Source organism: Pezoporus flaviventris, unplaced genomic scaffold (assembly GCF_033815535.1).
Source record: "Pezoporus flaviventris isolate CSIRO_AGI_PZ_B2104156 unplaced genomic scaffold, CSIRO_AGI_Pfla_v1 ptg000001l, whole genome shotgun sequence".
Taxonomy (NCBI): Eukaryota; Metazoa; Chordata; class Aves; order Psittaciformes; family Psittacidae; genus Pezoporus; species Pezoporus flaviventris.
In genome coordinates this window covers 42,575,046-42,598,929 of record NW_026892549.1, presented here as the reverse complement: position 1 = coordinate 42,598,929, position 23,884 = coordinate 42,575,046, and the positions used below count along the sequence as shown (strand labels likewise).

The window sequence follows — 23,884 nt, the reverse complement described above, 5'->3', positions numbered from 1 at the left end:
AGCCTCTTCTCGCATCTGAGGAACCACCACCAGCCAAGCTGGCTGAAAAGCAGGAGAGTGTTGCTCTACCTAAAATACAAGCAGCTGCACTGCCTAAAGGTACCACTTATGAATAGGATCTCTTTTCCCTCTCTTGAGTGTATTATGTTTCACTGTCAGTTTTAAAGCTTAATACAAATAACTAAAAGTTACTAATATCTTTAAAGAGCGTGCAATGCCCAGAAAGGCTATCCCAGAAGAGAAAATTCTTGTAGCTGTTCCTGAAAAGTCAGAACCTCCATCAGTCAGAGGTACATGTTAGCACAAATATAAACACACCTAATTTTCTTCTCTTATTATCTTAACCTCTTTTGTTCTGCCTGTCATTTCAAATCCGATGTTTTAAATAATGCCTGCTAAACAAATCACACAGAGTATGAGTGTGTACCAAGTTCTTACTCGAAAACACATCTATTGTCCTGTATGTTTCAGTCTCTGTACTTATATTGTTGTATTGTACTTGTAAAATGAAATGCACTAATATCTTTGAAGTGCATGAGATACCTGAGAGGGCTCTCCAGAGGAGAAAGAGCACATTACTTTACCTAAAAATACAGGAGCTTCACTTACTAAAGACACATACCACCATGATTAGCATCATAATGAAGGTTGGTTGGTTTTAATTAATCTCATTTTAAATTGTTCTTTCACCGTATGCTCTGATATCTAAAATATGAGAGAGATATACCAGAAAATAATTGCTGTGCAGGGGTGTTAAATGTTTCCTCAACTAAAAGAATCCAAACATTTCTTATATCACTTTTTTAAGATTTGATTTCTTAGGCTATAGCAATAAATCAAGCAGATATTATGAACTCTTGTTAATAATCGATGCCAAAATATTTTGGACACTAAACAAGAGAATGGATGCATAAACTGTTGTTCACATTATTGGTACGGATGGTTTAATGCATAGTTCACTGGGACTTGGCAGGTTTACTGTAGAACATGATGATTTAAAAGGCCTTACCCAACCTAAATGATTCTATGTTTCTATGACAAAATAAGTAGAAGGTTACAGCAGAAAGTAGCAGTTTCTGTAAATAGAGCAAAATAATTGCAAACGTCTTTATGTATCTGTGGTGTCACGGGTAGCATTGTGAAGCAGAATCTTTTATTTAAATGGTTAATTATAATTTACCTGTATTTCGGTCATATGTCAATATTCTCTACTCTGTGATTTACAAAGTTTTTACATAGTCTGAGTAGCACGAAAGACCTGTGAAGTTCCTGTGAACAACATTCCCTGAACTTTGTAAGAGGCATTTCTTTTCTCAGATTAATCAAGATAAGAGACTTTAGAATTCAAATACTAAAGATTACTTAAAATACTCTAAAGCTGTACACAGCATAGATTGATGCGGTGCTGTATCATTTAATTCTCTTTAGAAAGTCCCAAGCACTGATCAGAGAAATACCCTCTGCCACCAATTTGTCTCTGAAATACAACTTTCCTCAAATGAAATACCACCCCACAATGATGAAATTTAAAGCATTTAAAAAAAAAAATAAAAAAGGAAATAGTTATAAGCCGCATCTAGTGATGAGAATGCAAGTGAGAGCTGTAATAGGAAAGAATGCGCGAAGCAAAAAAAGAGAGTAAGCATACAAAGGTAGAAAAAAGAAAGTAAAGTTCAGAAATAAAAACTAGTGAGAATTTCCAAGTTATAAATAAAAGGATGACAGTGACTGCCAAAACGAACACAGAACACACAGTCATGCCTGATATATGACTGGTACTCAAATACAGTGGAATTCCATGTAGTCCTTCAGCTGTTAGAAAGAACGCGTGTGTTTTCTATGTTTCTGCCTGACTCAGAAACAGAAACTAAACACAGAATTCCCAGCTCCTGCCTGCCATATCTTACACCCCGCTTATTCAAAGTGTTTGAAGCAAAGCATAAGTGATGACTGAATGTAACCGCAGCACTTTCTCAAAGAAGACTGCATGCATGTAATATTGATCATCTTGTTGTTTCATATACACCTGTACAGCCCACAAAACTAAAGCATACTAATATCTTTGAAGTGCCCAAGGTGCCCAAGAAAGGTGTTGTGGAAGAGCCCATACCTGTAACCGTGCCAAAAGAGCCAGAACCTGCACCAGTTCGAGGTACCTGTTGCCCTGTGCATCAGCCTGAAAGGGACTGGTTCTTACTGTTTTACACATTATTTGTCATGTCTCTTACCCTGCTCATTTGTGATTGCCTGAAATTTCAATGTTCTCTGCCTTGTACGTGTTCTATTGTTAGAATGACAAATATAAAAGGAACATGGAGGAATCTCACAATCTTCCTCATCTGTGTTCAGAATCAAAAAAAAGACTATAAATCGTAGCTGATATTTTTAATTTGGAGTATTATAGAAGCCCTGAAAGGTCACAAAGTCAAACCCACCATGTACCAGTACAGCAAAAGATTTGAAGAAAAAATAAAACAAAAAGAAATAGTAATGATGATGGGCTTTCCATTCTTCACACTGTCACTGCCCCCACTGCTGAATGCAAAGCACTGGCAGATTCATAATAAATGGCAACAGATAAGTTATGGGCTGAGGTTGATCCCAGGGAAAGGTCAGATCCCAGCAAGGCAGAAATCATGGTGCCTCTTCTCAGGGAGGGAAGGCTGCTGAGTACAGAGAGGGGAATCCTAATTCACACCTCACCCTGAGCAGAACCTAAACATAGCCAACAGTTTTCTCACAGAACCTACTTGGCATCACCGCCCTGTGCCTCTCTGTGGGTTTGTGTATATGTCCGTGAGTGACAGAGAAATGGGCTCAAGACACTGTGAGACCAGTTTGCTTACCTTCATGAGTGCATCTCTAGTTTGTGTTTCATTGTTCGTCTTCCTGTTTAATGTATAAAACTGACTGTTACTAATATCTTTGAAGCACCTGAGGTGCCCAGGAAGGCTCCTCGTGAGGAAAAAGTGTCCGTTCCCACTGCCAAAGCACCAGAGCTTCCAGCACTCAAAGGTACCTCTTTTCATGGATAACTTAACAAAGAAGATTCTTTATCTTCCTCTCTTGAGCGTTGTCCTCCCTCTCTTGGCCTGTCCCTCTCTGTCCCAGAGACTCTCAAGACTGTGCATGCCTGGTAAATGGTGCCGTATGTGCGTGTATGGTGATGAGCTGGCTGTGTGGTGATGTTCTGTATCTGTGCTGCCCCGGATTTTGTTCCTGTTTGGCATCTGCTTTCACCAATGTAAAACAAAACACACTAATATCTTTGAAGTGCCTGAGGTGCCTGAGGAAGAGGAGGAGGAAGCACCCGAAGCGGTGGCACCAGTTGCTGAGGCTGGAGAGCCAGAAGCTCCTCCAGCTGAAGGTACGCAGTGGTGTTCTGAAAGAGCTCGTTCTTCCTTCTATGTTTCCACAGTCCTGAGTGCTCTTTGCCCCTCTGTGTTCTGTGTGGTGGGGTGAGGACAGCTTTTGGTTGTGTTGTGTCCCTGTGTGCCTCTACATGCCTGCAGGAGAAAGTGGTGTTTGTCAGCAAGAGCTCTCTCATAAGTCCATAGTTTGGCTCCTTGCTGAGAGTGGTACTCCCAAAGGAAGAATGCTTGTCTAGAGAGGGCTCCCTGGTAGTCTGTCAAGGGTTTACTTTCCTGCTTCTGCTTGCCAGTTGGCTGATTTCTGATCTTTAGCACAGTCAAGTAAATGGGACTACTATCTTTAAAGTGCCTGAGGTGGCCGAGGAGGAAGAGCCAGAAGAGGAGGTGCCAGTGGTCGTTCCCCCAAAGCCTGTGGCAGTGCCCAAGAAGCCAGCAGCAGTACCCAAGAAGCCTGAGGCTCCACCAGCTAAAGGTATATCTTCCGGAGGGATCTGCTTTTTACTTTAGTGTATTGATTATTATTTTCACTTCTTATACCTTCTTTTGCACAGTACATGTTTTGTGTCCTCTTCCCCTAGCCTGTGCTGTGCCTATCTTTGCATATGTGACTAACAAACCAGTCAATAGAGGAATGTCACAGTCTCAGAAATATCTAAACTCTTGGATTTTTTTCGTGTGTTATGCTCTCTTGTATATTTTAACTGGGAATTTAAGAGGAAATAATATCTTTAAAGTGCTCAAGGTGCCCAAGAAAGCTGTCCAGCAAGAAAAACCACCCGCTGCTGTACCCAAAATATCAGAAGCACCACCAGCCAAAGGTACATGCCATCACTATTCGTATCAGTATTAGAAAGAAACATCATGCTCTTCTGTACTTAAGTCAGCCTAATTTTTCTGACAATGAACTATTGCAGATAGGGGCATAAGAAATATGAAGCGCCATGTGGAGTACCTAAATGATGGTGGTAAAATTAATATCGGTTTCTTGAAAAATATCTGTCACTTTCTGAACTTTTCTCTAAAGTTGAAGAATTAGCAATTACTGCATGCTGGGTTGAAATGGAATAATATGTTGCTCTGGGCAAGAGCCTGCAAATAAGTCAACACTTTAAAGAACGTAATGTTGAATCTCTGAATTTTCTCATAGACTGTACTGCTGGATGACAGCAGCAGTATCAGTTCTCTGCCTCTTTAAAAGTAAGTTAGTGCTAATAATATATGAGGTAGATTTGCTAGCAAAAGTCTGGATATATCTACCGATGATCCACAGTAGTACTACAGTAAAGGGTCATTAATATGACCAAAACGAAAGGAAAGAAAATACGTATTTCTGTAGTCAGTAGAATCTAAAAGCCAGGAGCTGTGGAAGACTGAAAATGAAGAAGAACAAGTGGAAATAGTTGATAGAAATAGGCAGTAAATATAAAGCAAATGATAGCTCTCCTAAAATTGTTACAATGCCCATGTAGTGATGAATGAATTACATATGACTGATACTCAAATGTAGTAGAATTCCATAAATAATTCTCTGATGGGCTGTAGAAAGAGGGCTTGTGTTTTCTAAGTTTCTGCCTGACTCAGAAACAGAAACTAAACACAGAATTCCCAGCTCCTGCCTGCCATATCTTACACCCCGCTTATTCAAAGTGTTTGAAGCAAAGCATAAGTGATGACTGAATGTAACCGCAGCACTTTCTCAAAGAAGACTGCATGCATGTAATATTGATCATCTTGTTGTTTCATATACACCTGTACAGCCCACAAAACTAATGCATACTAATATCTTTGAAGTGCCCAAGGTGCCCAAGAAAGGTGTTGTGGAAGAGCCCGTACCTGTAACCGTGCCAAAAGAGCCAGAACCTGCACCAGTTCGAGGTACCTGTTGCCCTGTGCATCAGCCTGAAAGGGACCGTTTCTTACTGTTTTACACATTATTTGTCATGTCTGTTACCCTGCTCATTTGTGATTGCCTGAAATATCGACAATCTACAGTGTTTACATGTTCTGTTGTTAGAATGGCAACTATATAGGGAACATGCAGGACTCTCACAATCTCCCTCGTGTAAGTTCAGAATCTAAAATCACTATATATCATAACTGATAAGATACATGGGAAAAAAATTTTTAAGATATATTTTTAATGTAAACTTCTATCTTTATCTTTTTCACAAAAAATCTCAAATAATAGTTGTTTGAGGTTTTTTTACCTAAAGTATTTTTTTTGTAACAACTACTACCTGGCAACTGTGTTTTCTTAAATTGTTATAACAGCCAGACATAGTTGTGTCAGAGCAATTTTAAGAAGCAGACACATAAAAAAAGTATATATAAAAACTGATCAGAGAGAATAAGGAGGAAATGTGCTGTTACTTATGCTGATATGGAAAATGAAGTCCTAGAGTAAAAAGAGGTATGTACTTAGACAGGACAGTATACCTAAGCAAGTAGCTCAAGACTTAGGTATATGTGATATGGGCCTAGATCCCTATAATAGCTACTCCATACTACTGCTTATTCAAATGCATGGTAGATGGCATGGTTTTCAAACCATGGTCAAATTTCCTATGAGAAAATTATATGGATGTAGGCATACATTGATATAAGTTGTAAAATATTGCTCTTCAGACAATAAGCACATATAGAAGCAAGAAAATGGGATGCACAAAACTGCAAACTAATTGCAAATAGTGATTATGTGAAAGACCACCAGATCTTCTGTATTTGTATAAAATAATTCTGCATTACTCAAATAATGAGAACAAGGAAACCTGCTAACAATGAAGGTGCCCCTTTTATCCTGAAGTAAAGCACTTTCAAAATACAGGATTGTAGAAGCCGTGAAAGGTCACTAAGTTGAACCCATCATGTAACATTATAGCAAAAAAAAATTTAAAAAAAGAAAATAAATAGAGGAGAGAAATAGTAATGATAATTGGATTTCTGTTCTTCACACTGTCACTGCCCCCACTGCTGAATGCAAAGCACTGGCAGATTCATAATAAATGGCAACAGATAAGTTATGGGCTGAGGTCGATCCCAGGGAAAGGTCAGATCCCAGCAAGGCAGAAATCATGGTGCCTCTTCTCAGGGAGGGAAGGCTGCTGAGTACAGAGAGGGGAATCCTAATTCACACCTCACCCTGAGCAGAACCTAAACATAGCCAACAGTTTTCTCACAGAACCTACTTGGCATCACCGCCCTGTGCCTCTCTGTGGGTTTGTGTATATGTCCGTGAGTGACAGAGAAATGGGCTCAAGACACTGTGAGACCAGTTTGCTTACCTTCATGAGTGCATCTCTAGTTTGTGTTTCATTGTTCATCTTCCTGTTTAATGTATAAAACTGACTGTTACTAATATCTTTGAAGCACCTGAGGTGCCCAGGAAGGCTCCTCGTGAGGAAAAAGTGTCCGTTCCCACTGCCAAAGCACCAGAGCTTCCAGCACTCAAAGGTACCTCTTTTCATGGATAACTTAACAAAGAAGATTCTTTATCTTCCTCTCTTGAGCGTTGTCCTCCCTCTCTTGGCCTGTCCCTCTCTGTCCCAGAGACTCTCAAGACTGTGCATGCCTGGTAAATGGTGCCGTATGTGCGTGTATGGTGATGAGCTGGCTGTGTGGTGATGTTCTGTATCTGTGCTGCCCCGGATTTTGTTCCTGTTTGGCATCTGCTTTCACCAATGTAAAACAAAACACACTAATATCTTTGAAGTGCCTGAGGTGCCTGAGGAAGAGGAGGAGGAAGCACCCGAAGCGGTGGCACCAGTTGCTGAGGCTGGAGAGCCAGAAGCTCCTCCAGCTGAAGGTACGCAGTGGTGTTCTGAAAGAGCTCGTTCTTCCTTCTATGTTTCCACAGTCCTGAGTGCTCTTTGCCCCTCTGTGTTCTGTGTGGTGGGGTGAGGACAGCTTTTGGTTGTGTTGTGTCCCTGTGTGCCTCTACATGCCTGCAGGAGAAAGTGGTGTTTGTCAGCAAGAGCTCTCTCATAAGTCCATAGTTTGGCTCCTTGCTGAGAGTGGTACTCCCAAAGGAAGAATGCTTGTCTAGAGAGGGCTCCCTGGTAGTCTGTCAAGGGTTTACTTTCCTGCTTCTGCTTGCCAGTTGGCTGATTTCTGATCTTTAGCACAGTCAAGTAAATGGGACTACTATCTTTAAAGTGCCTGAGGTGGCCGAGGAGGAAGAGCCAGAAGAGGAGGTGCCAGTGGTCGTTCCCCCAAAGCCTGTGGCAGTGCCCAAGAAGCCAGCAGCAGTACCCAAGAAGCCTGAGGCTCCACCAGCTAAAGGTATATCTTCCGGAGGGATCTGCTTTTTACTTTAGTGTATTGATTATTATTTTCACTTCTTATACCTTCTTTTGCACAGTACATGTTTTGTGTCCTCTTCCCCTAGCCTGTGCTGTGCCTATCTTTGCATATGTGACTAACAAACCAGTCAATAGAGGAATGTCACAGTCTCAGAAATATCTAAACTCTTGGATTTTTTTCGTGTGTTATGCTCTCTTGTATATTTTAACTGGGAATTTAAGAGGAAATAATATCTTTAAAGTGCTCAAGGTGCCCAAGAAAGCTGTCCAGCAAGAAAAACCACCCGCTGCTGTACCCAAAATATCAGAAGCACCACCAGCCAAAGGTACATGCCATCACTATTCGTATCAGTATTAGAAAGAAACATCATGCTCTTCTGTACTTAAGTCAGCCTAATTTTTCTGACAATGAACTATTGCAGATAGGGGCATAAGAAATATGAAGCGCCATGTGGAGTACCTAAATGATGGTGGTAAAATTAATATCGGTTTCTTGAAAAATATCTGTCACTTTCTGAACTTTTCTCTAAAGTTGAAGAATTAGCAATTACTGCATGCTGGGTTGAAATGGAATAATATGTTGCTCTGGGCAAGAGCCTGCAAATAAGTCAACACTTTAAAGAACGTAATGTTGAATCTCTGAATTTTCTCATAGACTGTACTGCTGGATGACAGCAGCAGTATCAGTTCTCTGCCTCTTTAAAAGTAAGTTAGTGCTAATAATATATGAGGTAGATTTGCTAGCAAAAGTCTGGATATATCTACCGATGATCCACAGTAGTACTACAGTAAAGGGTCATTAATATGACCAAAACGAAAGGAAAGAAAATACGTATTTCTGTAGTCAGTAGAATCTAAAAGCCAGGAGCTGTGGAAGACTGAAAATGAAGAAGAACAAGTGGAAATAGTTGATAGAAATAGGCAGTAAATATAAAGCAAATGATAGCTCTCCTAAAATTGTTACAATGCCCATGTAGTGATGAATGAATTACATATGACTGATACTCAAATGTAGTAGAATTCCATAAATAATTCTCTGATGGGCTGTAGAAAGAGGGCTTGTGTTTTCTAAGTTTCTGCCTGACTCAGAAACAGAAACTAAACACAGAATTCCCAGCTCCTGCCTGCCATATCTTACACCCCGCTTATTCAAAGTGTTTGAAGCAAAGCATAAGTGATGACTGAATGTAACCGCAGCACTTTCTCAAAGAAGACTGCATGCATGTAATATTGATCATCTTGTTGTTTCATATACACCTGTACAGCCCACAAAACTAATGCATACTAATATCTTTGAAGTGCCCAAGGTGCCCAAGAAAGGTGTTGTGGAAGAGCCCGTACCTGTAACCGTGCCAAAAGAGCCAGAACCTGCACCAGTTCGAGGTACCTGTTGCCCTGTGCATCAGCCTGAAAGGGACCGTTTCTTACTGTTTTACACATTATTTGTCATGTCTGTTACCCTGCTCATTTGTGATTGCCTGAAATATCGACAATCTACAGTGTTTACATGTTCTGTTGTTAGAATGGCAACTATATAGGGAACATGCAGGACTCTCACAATCTCCCTCGTGTAAGTTCAGAATCTAAAATCACTATATATCATAACTGATAAGATACATGGGAAAAAAATTTTTAAGATATATTTTTAATGTAAACTTCTATCTTTATCTTTTTCACAAAAAATCTCAAATAATAGTTGTTTGAGGTTTTTTTACCTAAAGTATTTTTTTTGTAACAACTACTACCTGGCAACTGTGTTTTCTTAAATTGTTATAACAGCCAGACATAGTTGTGTCAGAGCAATTTTAAGAAGCAGACACATAAAAAAAGTATATATAAAAACTGATCAGAGAGAATAAGGAGGAAATGTGCTGTTACTTATGCTGATATGGAAAATGAAGTCCTAGAGTAAAAAGAGGTATGTACTTAGACAGGACAGTATACCTAAGCAAGTAGCTCAAGACTTAGGTATATGTGATATGGGCCTAGATCCCTATAATAGCTACTCCATACTACTGCTTATTCAAATGCATGGTAGATGGCATGGTTTTCAAACCATGGTCAAATTTCCTATGAGAAAATTATATGGATGTAGGCATACATTGATATAAGTTGTAAAATATTGCTCTTCAGACAATAAGCACATATAGAAGCAAGAAAATGGGATGCACAAAACTGCAAACTAATTGCAAATAGTGATTATGTGAAAGACCACCAGATCTTCTGTATTTGTATAAAATAATTCTGCATTACTCAAATAATGAGAACAAGGAAACCTGCTAACAATGAAGGTGCCCCTTTTATCCTGAAGTAAAGCACTTTCAAAATACAGGATTGTAGAAGCCGTGAAAGGTCACTAAGTTGAACCCATCATGTAACATTATAGCAAAAAAAAATTTAAAAAAAGAAAATAAATAGAGGAGAGAAATAGTAATGATAATTGGATTTCTGTTCTTCACACTGTCACTGCCCCCACTGCTGAATGCAAAGCACTGGCAGATTCATAATAAATGGCAACAGATAAGTTATGGGCTGAGGTTGATCCCAGGGAAAGGTCAGATCCCAGCAAGGCAGAAATCATGGTGCCTCTTCTCAGGAAGGGAAGGCTGCTGAGTACAGAGAGGGGAATCCTAATTCACACCTCACCCTGAGCAGAACCTAAACATAGCCAACAGTTTTCTCACAGAACCTACTTGGCATCACCGCCCTGTGCCTCTCTGTGGGTTTGTGTATATGTCCGTGAGTGACAGAGAAATGGGCTCAAGACACTGTGAGACCAGTTTGCTTACCTTCATGAGTGCATCTCTAGTTTGTGTTTCATTGTTCATCTTCCTGTTTAATGTATAAAACTGACTGTTACTAATATCTTTGAAGCACCTGAGGTGCCCAGGAAGGCTCCTCGTGAGGAAAAAGTGTCCGTTCCCACTGCCAAAGCACCAGAGCTTCCAGCACTCAAAGGTACCTCTTTTCATGGATAACTTAACAAAGAAGATTCTTTATCTTCCTCTCTTGAGCGTTGTCTTCCCTCTCTTGGCCTGTCCCTCTCTGTCCCAGAGACTCTCAAGACTGTGCATGCCTGGTAAATGGTGCCGTATGTGCGTGTATGGTGATGAGCTGGCTGTGTGGTGATGTTCTGTATCTGTGCTGCCCCGGATTTTGTTCCTGTTTGGCATCTGCTTTCACCAATGTAAAACAAAACACACTAATATCTTTGAAGTGCCTGAGGTGCCTGAGGAAGAGGAGGAGGAAGCACCCGAAGCGGTGGCACCAGTTGCTGAGGCTGGAGAGCCAGAAGCTCCTCCAGCTGAAGGTACGCAGTGGTGTTCTGAAAGAGTTCGTTCTTCCTTCTATGTTTCCACAGTCCTGAGTGGTCTTTGCCCCTCTGTGTTCTGTGTGGTGGGGTGAGGACAGCTTTTGGTTGTGTTGTGTCCCTATGTGCCTCTACATGCCTGCAGGAGAAAGTGGTGTTTGTCAGCAAGAGCTCTCTCATAAGTCCATAGTTTGGCTCCTTGCTGAGAGTGGTACTCCCAAAGGAAGAATGCTTGTCTAGAGAGGGCTCCCTGGTAGTCTGTCAAGGGTTTACTTTCCTGCTTCTGCTTGCCAGTTGGCTGATTTCTGATCTTTAGCACAGTCAAGTAAATGGGACTACTATCTTTAAAGTGCCTGAGGTGGCCGAGGAGGAAGAGCCAGAAGAGGAGGTGCCAGTGGTCGTTCCCCCAAAGCCTGTGGCAGTGCCCAAGAAGCCAGCAGCAGTACCCAAGAAGCCTGAGGCTCCACCAGCTAAAGGTATATCTTCCGGAGGGATCTGCTTTTTACTTTAGTGTATTGATTATTATTTTCACTTCTTATACCTTCTTTTGCACAGTACATGTTTTGTGTCCTCTTCCCCTAGCCTGTGCTGTGCCTATCTTTGCATATGTGACTAACAAACCAGTCAATAGAGGAATGTCACAGTCTCAGAAATATCTAAACTCTTGGATTTTTTTCGTGTGTTATGCTCTCTTGTATATTTTAACTGGGAATTTAAGAGGAAATAATATCTTTAAAGTGCTCAAGGTGCCCAAGAAAGCTGTCCAGCAAGAAAAACCACCCGCTGCTGTACCCAAAATATCAGAAGCACCACCAGCCAAAGGTACATGCCATCACTATTCGTATCAGTATTAGAAAGAAACATCATGCTCTTCTGTACTTAAGTCAGCCTAATTTTTCTGACAATGAACTATTGCAGATAGGGGCATAAGAAATATGAAGCGCCATGTGGAGTACCTAAATGATGGTGGTAAAATTAATATCGGTTTCTTGAAAAATATCTGTCACTTTCTGAACTTTTCTCTAAAGTTGAAGAATTAGCAATTACTGCATGCTGGGTTGAAATGGAATAATATGTTGCTCTGGGCAAGAGCCTGCAAATAAGTCAACACTTTAAAGAACGTAATGTTGAATCTCTGAATTTTCTCATAGACTGTACTGCTGGATGACAGCAGCAGTATCAGTTCTCTGCCTCTTTAAAAGTAAGTTAGTGCTAATAATATATGAGGTAGATTTGCTAGCAAAAGTCTGGATATATCTACCGATGATCCACAGTAGTACTACAGTAAAGGGTCATTAATATGACCAAAACGAAAGGAAAGAAAATACGTATTTCTGTAGTCAGTAGAATCTAAAAGCCAGGAGCTGTGGAAGACTGAAAATGAAGAAGAACAAGTGGAAATAGTTGATAGAAATAGGCAGTAAATATAAAGCAAATGATAGCTCTCCTAAAATTGTTACAATGCCCATGTAGTGATGAATGAATTACATATGACTGATACTCAAATGTAGTAGAATTCCATAAATAATTCTCTGATGGGCTGTAGAAAGAGGGCTTGTGTTTTCTAAGTTTCTGCCTGACTCAGAAACAGAAACTAAACACAGAATTCCCAGCTCCTGCCTGCCATATCTTACACCCCGCTTATTCAAAGTGTTTGAAGCAAAGCATAAGTGATGACTGAATGTAACCGCAGCACTTTCTCAAAGAAGACTGCATGCATGTAATATTGATCATCTTGTTGTTTCATATACACCTGTACAGCCCACAAAACTAATGCATACTAATATCTTTGAAGTGCCCAAGGTGCCCAAGAAAGGTGTTGTGGAAGAGCCCGTACCTGTAACCGTGCCAAAAGAGCCAGAACCTGCACCAGTTCGAGGTACCTGTTGCCCTGTGCATCAGCCTGAAAGGGACCGTTTCTTACTGTTTTACACATTATTTGTCATGTCTGTTACCCTGCTCATTTGTGATTGCCTGAAATATCGACAATCTACAGTGTTTACATGTTCTGTTGTTAGAATGGCAACTATATAGGGAACATGCAGGACTCTCACAATCTCCCTCGTGTAAGTTCAGAATCTAAAATCACTATATATCATAACTGATAAGATACATGGGAAAAAAATTTTTAAGATATATTTTTAATGTAAACTTCTATCTTTATCTTTTTCACAAAAAATCTCAAATAATAGTTGTTTGAGGTTTTTTTACCTAAAGTATTTTTTTTGTAACAACTACTACCTGGCAACTGTGTTTTCTTAAATTGTTATAACAGCCAGACATAGTTGTGTCAGAGCAATTTTAAGAAGCAGACACATAAAAAAAGTATATATAAAAACTGATCAGAGAGAATAAGGAGGAAATGTGCTGTTACTTATGCTGATATGGAAAATGAAGTCCTAGAGTAAAAAGAGGTATGTACTTAGACAGGACAGTATACCTAAGCAAGTAGCTCAAGACTTAGGTATATGTGATATGGGCCTAGATCCCTATAATAGCTACTCCATACTACTGCTTATTCAAATGCATGGTAGATGGCATGGTTTTCAAACCATGGTCAAATTTCCTATGAGAAAATTATATGGATGTAGGCATACATTGATATAAGTTGTAAAATATTGCTCTTCAGACAATAAGCACATATAGAAGCAAGAAAATGGGATGCACAAAACTGCAAACTAATTGCAAATAGTGATTATGTGAAAGACCACCAGATCTTCTGTATTTGTATAAAATAATTCTGCATTACTCAAATAATGAGAACAAGGAAACCTGCTAACAATGAAGGTGCCCCTTTTATCCTGAAGTAAAGCACTTTCAAAATACAGGATTGTAGAAGCCGTGAAAGGTCACTAAGTTGAACCCATCATGTAACATTATAGCAAAAAAAAATTTAAAAAAAGAAAATAAATAGAGGAGAGAAATAGTAATGATAATTGGATTTCTGTTCTTCACACTGTCACTGCCCCCACTGCTGAATGCAAAGCACTGGCAGATTCATAATAAATGGCAACAGATAAGTTATGGGCTGAGGTCGATCCCAGGGAAAGGTCAGATCCCAGCAAGGCAGAAATCATGGTGCCTCTTCTCAGGGAGGGAAGGCTGCTGAGTACAGAGAGGGGAATCCTAATTCACACCTCACCCTGAGCAGAACCTAAACATAGCCAACAGTTTTCTCACAGAACCTACTTGGCATCACCGCCCTGTGCCTCTCTGTGGGTTTGTGTATATGTCCGTGAGTGACAGAGAAATGGGCTCAAGACACTGTGAGACCAGTTTGCTTACCTTCATGAGTGCATCTCTAGTTTGTGTTTCATTGTTCATCTTCCTGTTTAATGTATAAAACTGACTGTTACTAATATCTTTGAAGCACCTGAGGTGCCCAGGAAGGCTCCTCGTGAGGAAAAAGTGTCCGTTCCCACTGCCAAAGCACCAGAGCTTCCAGCACTCAAAGGTACCTCTTTTCATGGATAACTTAACAAAGAAGATTCTTTATCTTCCTCTCTTGAGCGTTGTCCTCCCTCTCTTGGCCTGTCCCTCTCTGTCCCAGAGACTCTCAAGACTGTGCATGCCTGGTAAATGGTGCCGTATGTGCGTGTATGGTGATGAGCTGGCTGTGTGGTGATGTTCTGTATCTGTGCTGCCCCGGATTTTGTTCCTGTTTGGCATCTGCTTTCACCAATGTAAAACAAAACACACTAATATCTTTGAAGTGCCTGAGGTGCCTGAGGAAGAGGAGGAGGAAGCACCCGAAGCGGTGGCACCAGTTGCTGAGGCTGGAGAGCCAGAAGCTCCTCCAGCTGAAGGTACGCAGTGGTGTTCTGAAAGAGCTCGTTCTTCCTTCTATGTTTCCACAGTCCTGAGTGCTCTTTGCCCCTCTGTGTTCTGTGTGGTGGGGTGAGGACAGCTTTTGGTTGTGTTGTGTCCCTATGTGCCTCTACATGCCTGCAGGAGAAAGTGGTGTTTGTCAGCAAGAGCTCTCTCATAAGTCCATAGTTTGGCTCCTTGCTGAGAGTGGTACTCCCAAAGGAAGAATGCTTGTCTAGAGAGGGCTCCCTGGTAGTCTGTCAAGGGTTTACTTTCCTGCTTCTGCTTGCCAGTTGGCTGATTTCTGATCTTTAGCACAGTCAAGTAAATGGGACTACTATCTTTAAAGTGCCTGAGGTGGCTGAGGAGGAAGAGCCAGAAGAGGAGGTGCCAGTGGTCATTCCCCCAAAGCCTGTGGCAGTGCCCAAGAAACCTGAGGCAGCACCCAAGAAACCCGTGTCTGTGCCCAAGAATCATGAGGCGGCACTCAAGAAACCTGTGCCCAAAAAATCAGAGTCTGCGACTGTGCCAAAAATACCAGAGCCTGTGCCTGTCCTTAAAAAAACTACAATTCCTTCTGTTAAAGGTACATGCGTCAGTCACTGAGCCTCATTTTCTCTAGTCTTGAATGTTTTCACTTGTTTCATTGATGTATGCAGTGGTTAGGTATATGAGGGTATAATCTGTCGGTTAATATGTTATTCTTACATTTTTCATGTCTTATAGTTTTTAGTTGTACTTTTAAGTGTTGTATGTATATATTTATGTTATGTTTCACAAAATGATAATTTACTAATATCTTTGAAGCCCCTGAAGTGTCAGAAAGAGCTGTCCCAGAAGAGAAAGTGCCTCTTATAACACCTAAAGAGCAAGAATTTAAAAAGCCAGAACCTCCTCCAACCAAAGGTATATATTGGCAGGAGGCATCTCCTGAGAAGAAATATTTTCTTTTGTCTCTGTTCTTTGCTTATAACGGAGTCTATAAAATGTGTCATGTGTACATAGACTACTTTGGGAAAGACTGTTTTGAACACAGTCTTTCATGGTTATGGCTGTTGTTACTCACTGTGATTTTCTGTGTTAGGTTTCCTTGTCTTTTTTATGTATCATATGTACATTTATGTACATGTCTGAAAATGAAATAATGTTTTTTAAAGTGCCTGAGGTGCCCAAGGAACTTGCTCCAGAGGAAAAAGTACCTGTTGCTGTTCCTAAAATACCTGAACCAGTACCAAGTGAAGGTTTGTGCCATCATAGTTATTACTGTAAAGACAATCTTGTTCTTCCAAACATAAGCCTCAAAATAGATGTCCTTTTTTTCCTTTTGTAATGTATGTAAATTTTTCACTTAATATTTTAGATTATACCACTCTGTGTTTCATGTATCTACTATTATATTTTCATATTTTGAAGAAAATATCAGTTTTAAAATCAAATATTTTCAAGTGACATACGGTCCTACACAGGACATTCCTAAAAAAGTGTGTCTCTCTTCAAGATAATAATTAATTCCCAACAATTTTGAGTCTCTTAAACCCTATTATTTATATTGCTATTATAATCTTAAATTAATTGAGATCCTTGAAGCTTTTATTCTTTCTAGTTACAATGACTCACCCACAGATTTAATGTTTAGTTTACGTTGTACACATAAAAAAATTATACTTCACAAAACCCAATTCATTCTCATATAGAAAGAGAGTAGTTTTTTCAAGAACATGCATTAACTGCAAAGGTAACAGGTACTGCATTATTACTTATCTAACATGTTTTTGTTGGTATCACTTGTGGTAGCTTTCTTTTAAGTGATATGCACACAATTATTCATGTGAAATCTTATCACTAGCAACTTACACAAATTGTCAATATTCTTTAAAGAATATGAAATCATAAAGGACACTGAGCCTGAAGAAGAAGAAGAAATTCCAGTTGCAGAAATAGAAGAACCTTTACCAGTTGAAGGTATACAATGTACTTACCTAGAGGCTGCTGGACACCTTTCTTTCATTTCCTTTCATTTCCTTTCATTTAATTTCATGTAGTTTTCTTGCTCTGTCATTCTTCAAACATGTACCTGTATGTTGCAGGTCTCTGCATAATTCTTCCTCTGTTCTCATTTCTGCTTTGGAAATTAGTTGTGATTTCTTAATTCTAAGGGCAACGTCCAGATTATTTTAAATTTTTTCAATTTGTTTTGTGTCAACAAGAGTCTTCCTGTCATGTGGCTTCCCACCTCTGTTCTCATGTTATTAATATGCTTTTTTAAGTCAGCTTTGATGTTTTTACTGTGCGCATGCTACATGCATGCTACTACAAAGCAGTAGCCTAAGGCTCCTTCATACTCCCATTGAATTAAATGAGATTTTTCCACTGACTTCATTGAAAGGGAAAATGACCATCTTTATATGTGTACATTACTCTTCACTTAACTGCTTATGGTCATAAATTTATGCTAAATATACTTAATGTTATTCAAAGTGCTGCCACCTGAAAAGAAGATCCCTGAAAAGCGAAAACCACTACCACCACCTACTCCACCAAAAGAGGATATCAAATTGGCAAAAGAACTACTTAAAGGTATAATCATCTGAAGCCACAATTAACCGTGGGAACTCAAATAATCCTTTTAAGTTATACTGATGAATCTTGAAAAGCATGCTTTTGAACATATCACTCTGGGTATTTGGGGGATTATTTTGGTTTTTATCTCTCCTCTCCTCTCCTCTCCTCTCCTCTCCTCTCCTCTCCTCTCCTCTCCTCTCCTCTCCTCTCCTCTCCCCTCCCCTCCCTTCTCCTCTCCTCTCCTCTCCTCTCCTCTCCTCTCCCCTCCTCTCCTCTCCTCTCCTCTCCTCTCCTCTCCTCTCCTCTCCTCTCCTCTCCTCTCCTCTCCTCTCCTCTCCTCTCCCCTCCCCTCCCCTCCCCTCCCTTCTCCTCTCCTCTCCTCTCCTCTCCTCTCCTCTCCTCTCCTCTCCTCTCCTCTCCTCTCCTCTCCTCTCCTCTCCTCTCCCCTCCCCTCCCCTCCCCTCCCCTCCCCTCTCCTCTCCTCTCCTCTCCTCTCCTCTCTCCTCACTTTCACTTTCCTTTTCCTTTTCTTCTTTTCTTTCTTTTCTATTGCTTTAACAGTGCACCTTACTGATGCTCATTCCTTATGATTTTTGCTAGTTTTATGCCAAGTTAGTTTATATGGGTTCTTTTTCAATAGTTATGGAAAAAAATCAGTTTATTAAAAAAATCTTAACCAAGTTAACACATTCTTCTATCTTTAACATAATTCTTCTATCTTTAACACGTTCTTACAAATGAAAAGAATCCCCAGCAATAATTTGCTGGTGTTACTTTTGAATATTGATATCAGACCAACTGTTCTTCCTACATCATCTGACTGCTTCTAAACACTTAATCAGCCAAAATCTTAGCTTTGAAGCTCTTGTCTTTCTGTTATAGCAACAATATTAATCCATTTTTTTTATTTTTTTAGGAAGTTCTCTTTTTTTTTCTAATCTTATTATGTGTGTTGTAAAATTCAAATAACTTTCTTTAAAGCTCCTGGATCAAGGAAGAAAGTTGTGACTGAAAAACCTGGTGAACCTCAAAAACTGGAACCCCCACCTGCTAAAGGTGCTCAGCAAATTTAAGAATCTTACTTAAATTAAGCCTCTCATGAGCATAAAGTTGTAGCTCTTGGTAACTACTGCAATTTGCTCAGAACTATCAAAAAGCTGTCTATTTTAGATTATGCTCAACAGTGGACTCTGGTCTTGGATGCATGTATGTTCATGTCCACTTTAATCTCCCATAATGCAATACAATGAGATGCAAGAGACAGAATCACAGAAGCGTGAGAGTTTTTATGAGTTTCTGTCACTTTTGTACATGCTCATTTGGTTGTCTGCTTAGGGAGGAATAAAATATCATTTACTGTTTAAATATATATATCATCATTCAAACATACTTCGTTTATTATTTGTCTGAAATGGAGCTTATTTTTGTGAGAGGACACTCCAAAGATGGAGATGAATAACAAATTGAGCAAGCCACTTTACAAGTACTCCCTTATATTTTTCATATGTACTGGAGTTTAAGACAAGCTAAGCAGATAAGCAGTGAACACTTCTTAATGCTGTTCCAAGTTTATAAATTAAACTAACTGGATCCGTACAAAAATCACAGATAGTTCGGATGAATAGATACATAACATAAACCTGTAATGAAAGAGGAAATGGAGATAAAAATGTTACTATAACTCTTTGAATACATAACCTTTATAGTTTTGTCAAACCATGCTTCTCTTTTGATGATTTCTATGAAAGTTTCCTCTTACACATAAGCCTAGAAGACAACTGTATGCAAATAATATAGAATTATTTTCTATTATTATAGTATAAAAAATATCAATTTCAATCTGTCAGTTTTACCTTTGCTTTTAATATTCAGGAGTGGACCAGCATTTGATTTGTGTGTTTGGAATGGTTAAGTGTTGATTAGATCTTATTACTGTTATGAACCCATAATAAAATCTGTAATAATATTCTTTTAAGTGCCTGGACTTGTAAAGAAACCTCACAAAATAACTCCCGAAGTTACTCCTCCACCAGAAGAAGTTGTTTTGAAAAAAGGTATAGTAACTTGTTTAAAAAATCCCCTAGCATATTAACATTGTTCAGTATATTCTCCTAAGCAACATTGGTTTATGTATGGTGTGCAAAATTAGACAAAGTACTATCTGATGTCTGCTTCTTGGAGCAAGCCTTTATAGTTGCAGGTTTGGAGTGAGGATATCCTGAAAATCTGTCAGATCTAAAGAATCTGTGATGAAAACAGAGCAGAACAATGAAAATGTGGTTCCCTATAAATCTCTCCTGTTTTCCTAATCTCTATAGAGTTGACAGTTTTCTACTGTCTTCAGCTTCTGGACCCTTATATATATTCCAGTGACAGAGTGAATATTAAAGTCACATATGTACCATCTGCATTCTTTTCTACGGTTTTCTTAGAAGTACTGCACAGATCACATAACCCTGTGCTACTATCGGATATCAGTCTCCTTTCTTGGCAAAGTTTGGTGCATTCTGAATCACTTCATGCTCAATTATTGCTTAGAAAAAGGAAGCGCTAATTTGAATTCTCTTAGAACAGCAGGATGATTCATTCCTGTGTACCTTGCAGCTGAGCTTCAGATTTCAAGCATAATAAAATACAGATATTCACTTTTTCAGGTGGCAGTCTCATTAGGTATGCAAGATGGATATCTGACAGGTCAAAAAAAAAATTGAAATAAATAAAATGAAAAAGAGACATTATATAAATTTGGGCTCTCCAAATATAACGCTTGAAGATTCAGTCTTGCTCTCTCACTGGAGTCAATAATAGTTAATAACTGTTGCTACAGTTATTAATGTATAATTCTATACAGTAATTCATCATTTCAATATGATAAGAAGTGTGTGATATTATAAGAAATTTTCTATCACTGACAGTTAGCATCTTTCTTCCCAGATGGACTTCTCTTAATAAAATTATCTCTTTGCTCTACATGAGTTTGAATTTTAAAAACCTTCCAGAATAGCATCTTGAACAGTTAAAAGAATATCTTCCATTAATATCAAACTAAATATTTTACATTCCTGTTTCTTCATAGTTACTGATATATTTCAATCATTTTTTCTTGTTCACCATCTTATTATTTTATTTACCTGTGCTTTAAAAACTGAAATTCCTTTTCTTTTTAAGTTCTTAGAAAGGAAAAAGAAGAGGAAGAACCTAAACCAGAAAAAGAACCTAAACCAGAAGTTAAAACAGTGCCTACACCAGTAGAAAAAATTAAGAAACCTGAAGGTACTAATTTACGTTCAAATCTATCAAGTGAAGTATACTTAAAAAAAAAAATATAATCCAGTTTTCAAGTAATGTTCACTGCAATTCAGAAATGAAAGTGTGATTTTAAATGATGGCTTGTGTTAATCTAATTGTTTAAATTAAAGATTCTCAGAAAGCCTAACTAAACCTGACATCCACATTTGGGTCTGAATTGTGCATTTTAGAACTGCTTTCCAATCTTCAGTGTTTATACAAGAGAATTCTACAAATATTTTATAATATAGATGAAAATGTAACTACAGCAAAACAGTTAACCCAAGCATTCTTTTAGTTAACATTTTACAAATATTTGTCCTGTTGTCCATTTAGTATTTCTAATGTATTCCAATCTCACTCTTAAAAGTACATGTTCCTGAATCTTATGAACATCTGAAACTGTTTATGTCTACAAAAATGAAAACTTTTAAATACATTGGAGATAATACATTTGGGGATTCAAGGTGGTTTAATATATCTTACAAAATAAAAATAATATTTTAAAGTTCCAGAGGTTCCTAAGAAGAAAACTGAGATACCTGAAATAAAAAAAGAGGAGAAATATGTGCCCAAACCACCAAAAGGTACAGATGCGTGGTGCTCTTTTTCCTTACGGCAGCGACTAAATTATATTCATTGCTGAATATCATGCTATATTAACCTAATGCATTACTATCAACCAGCCTGTCCATGACTAAGAACTTTGCATTCTTCTGGATTTCTTGTTGTCTTTACTTCTTCAGTGCTTGAAAAATTTATCTTTATTTCATCGTATCTTGCTTTTCAAGAGCTTATCTCAAGTTAATTTCTTGCTTTCTGACAAAATGAAATGTAGAAAAATAAATTCTGTCTTTGATTAATTCTCTCTGTTGCTTCTAACTTTGACATTCAATGGGATTACAAACAATGTACATTAACCTATTTGTAACTGTTGTGTTTGAAATGACAGAACCTAAGCAAGCAGCTATCCCACTTCCTGGGTCTGAACCTAAACCTGCAGTGGGTAAGAATTCTTTAGTCTTTAATATCATTGAAGCATTTCTTGTGAATCTAGTATTTTCCATTCAGAGACTTCTGGCTAAAAGGACATTCATAGACTCATAGAATACCAGGTTGACAAGATGGCCCAGTGCCCTGTCCAGCTGAGTCTTAGAAGTGTTCATACATTAAACAAATGTCTTTAGTATTGCTAAGACTGGAACTTGTAGGCAACCTGCAGAACATTTTAAAAAACATCTTACTTTAAAAAAAATATTTATTAAAACAAATATATGAGAACCCTTTGGGGGTTGTCTGTTTTTTTTTTACTCTACAGCTCTAAAATCTCCAAAACCAGCAGCAGAATCAGCACCAGCTGTTACTACTCCAGTGACAGTCCCAGTGGTTGGAAAGAAAGCAGGTATTTATGTTTATTCTATGCTATATATCGGGGTTTTCTTCTGAGATACTAAATATGTCCAGGATAAAAGGAATGAAGACCTGTAAAATTACACAACTCATTCATTGCAGGAAGATTTGAGGTCCTTTTCAAGGGTCTCCTTATTCCAGGCACTGTCACCTAATCTTAAAAGTGTCTCTGATACACCACAGAGATCAGTCTGTGCTCTTGCTCCTGGATGGTGATATGTGTGCCTTTATTTATTGTCCTACTATGAAATCTGTGTATTCTGTTGTTTCCTTCATGTTTTTTATTTCCTGATATATATCTTGTGAACTCTGTCTTGTTTTTTCTGTATAGAAAACAATTCTAAATTGTTTCTAAACAATTATTGTGTTTGGTTTTCTGCTTTTAATTTGTTATTGAGTCTGAGGAAAAGGGGCAGGGGTTGCTGAAGAACTAGAGTATTGCTACTTTCATTTGATATGTTTAGGACCCTTGATCATTCCCTGCCAAGAAAAAAGAATTGTGAAGAGTCCAGTTGTTCTGAAGCACCATGAGCTTGAGGTCCATTGTTATAGAGCTGATGTACATGCTGCTCACACATCATTCAAAGGATCTCAGGTTGCAACAGAGCTCAGGTCTCGGGTACTGGAGAAGCTTAATTACTCATATCTCTTGGCCATTTATTTGGTCATGTAGCCAGACCTGCTACATCTCTAAATGAAGTTAGGCATAACTAACTCATTTTATGTAGGTGGCTAGATAGTCATTAGAAAGCTGCTTTTAACCTGGATTGGATCTAAATTGACAAGCTTGCAGGACAATGCTCTATACCATAATAATGGTCTTCTGTACTGTTTGTGAGTGCCTTTCTTATGTGATTGTGTTGTAAGTTTCTGTCGTGTGGAGAAGAGATGTTTTATGTTCATTTTATTTCAGGTATAGCTGGAAATTTTGTCTTAAAATATACTGTTCCTGATGCTTATTCTTATGGATTTTAACTCTCTAAATTACCTGTGAAACCTTTGTAGCTGCAGAAAAGCCTGATGCGCCATCTGTACTAAAGCACAGAGATAAAATGCCCCCAGTGGAAGAAGAAAAGCCTGAGACAGTTGTATTAAAGAAGATTTTGGTTGAGAAACGCTTGCACATAAAAGACAGAGTAAGTCCTAAGGAGTCAGTTCCAGAAATTCAGACAGTAGAGCCACTTGAGTTCAAAATCTCACTGGAAACAGCTGATGGAATACTGAAACCAGAGACAGATAAGCAGGAGAAAGTGGCTCTTAAATATTTTATACTGACTCCTGAAGCAGAGGAGTCAGAAATGATACCTATAGTTTCAAAAAAGACTACCTTTACAGGTGAGAAAACAGAAGTTGCAATAGATAACAATATTTATGCAAAGGATGAGCCACCACTACCCAATGAAGAATTGAAACTGATTTCTATAGCATCTGAACATATGGAAAGAGATTCTGGAGAAGAAAAACGGGAGAAAATTAAATTGGTTGCTCATAGGGAAGGTGCTATAGAGAAAGTCTCTGACAAGTTTAGCATTCTGCAGGAAGGAAAGATTCCTGTGCATGAAAAAGAAGAGGAAATTGAGTCAACTTATTTACCTAAACATATGCCCAGGGAGTCACATGAGCCCAGGGACCAGAAAAGGCTTCTAGTAAAAGACAGTAATTCAAAAATCAGTTTGCAACCTGAAGAATTTCCCATTAAATATAAAACTTCATTTGTAAACGGTATCACAGAGGCAGGCATAGCTGAAACTCCTCTGCTGGTAAGTGAAGAAGAGAGAGGAAGTTTTACCCTGGAGAAATCTGAAGTTCCTCCTGGAAATTCCATAAAGAAGCATGGC

At 38.7% G+C, this 23,884-nt stretch overlaps 1 protein-coding gene across 3 annotated transcripts in view; it reads left to right on the top strand.

Annotated features, from left to right (window-relative positions):
* TTN (titin) overlaps positions 1-23,884 on the top strand; it is a 253,359-nt gene that overhangs the window by 123,182 nt on the left and 106,293 nt on the right. For all 3 annotated transcript variants that reach the window (XM_061454518.1, XM_061454513.1, XM_061454512.1), the window contains 5 exons: positions 19,325-19,402; positions 20,517-20,621; positions 21,146-21,223; positions 21,589-21,642; positions 21,955-22,038. In XM_061454518.1, coding sequence (XP_061310502.1) covers positions 19,325-19,402; positions 20,517-20,621; positions 21,146-21,223; positions 21,589-21,642; positions 21,955-22,038 — 399 coding nt within the window. The remainder of the gene's footprint in view (positions 1-19,324; positions 19,403-20,516; positions 20,622-21,145; positions 21,224-21,588; positions 21,643-21,954; positions 22,039-23,884) is intronic.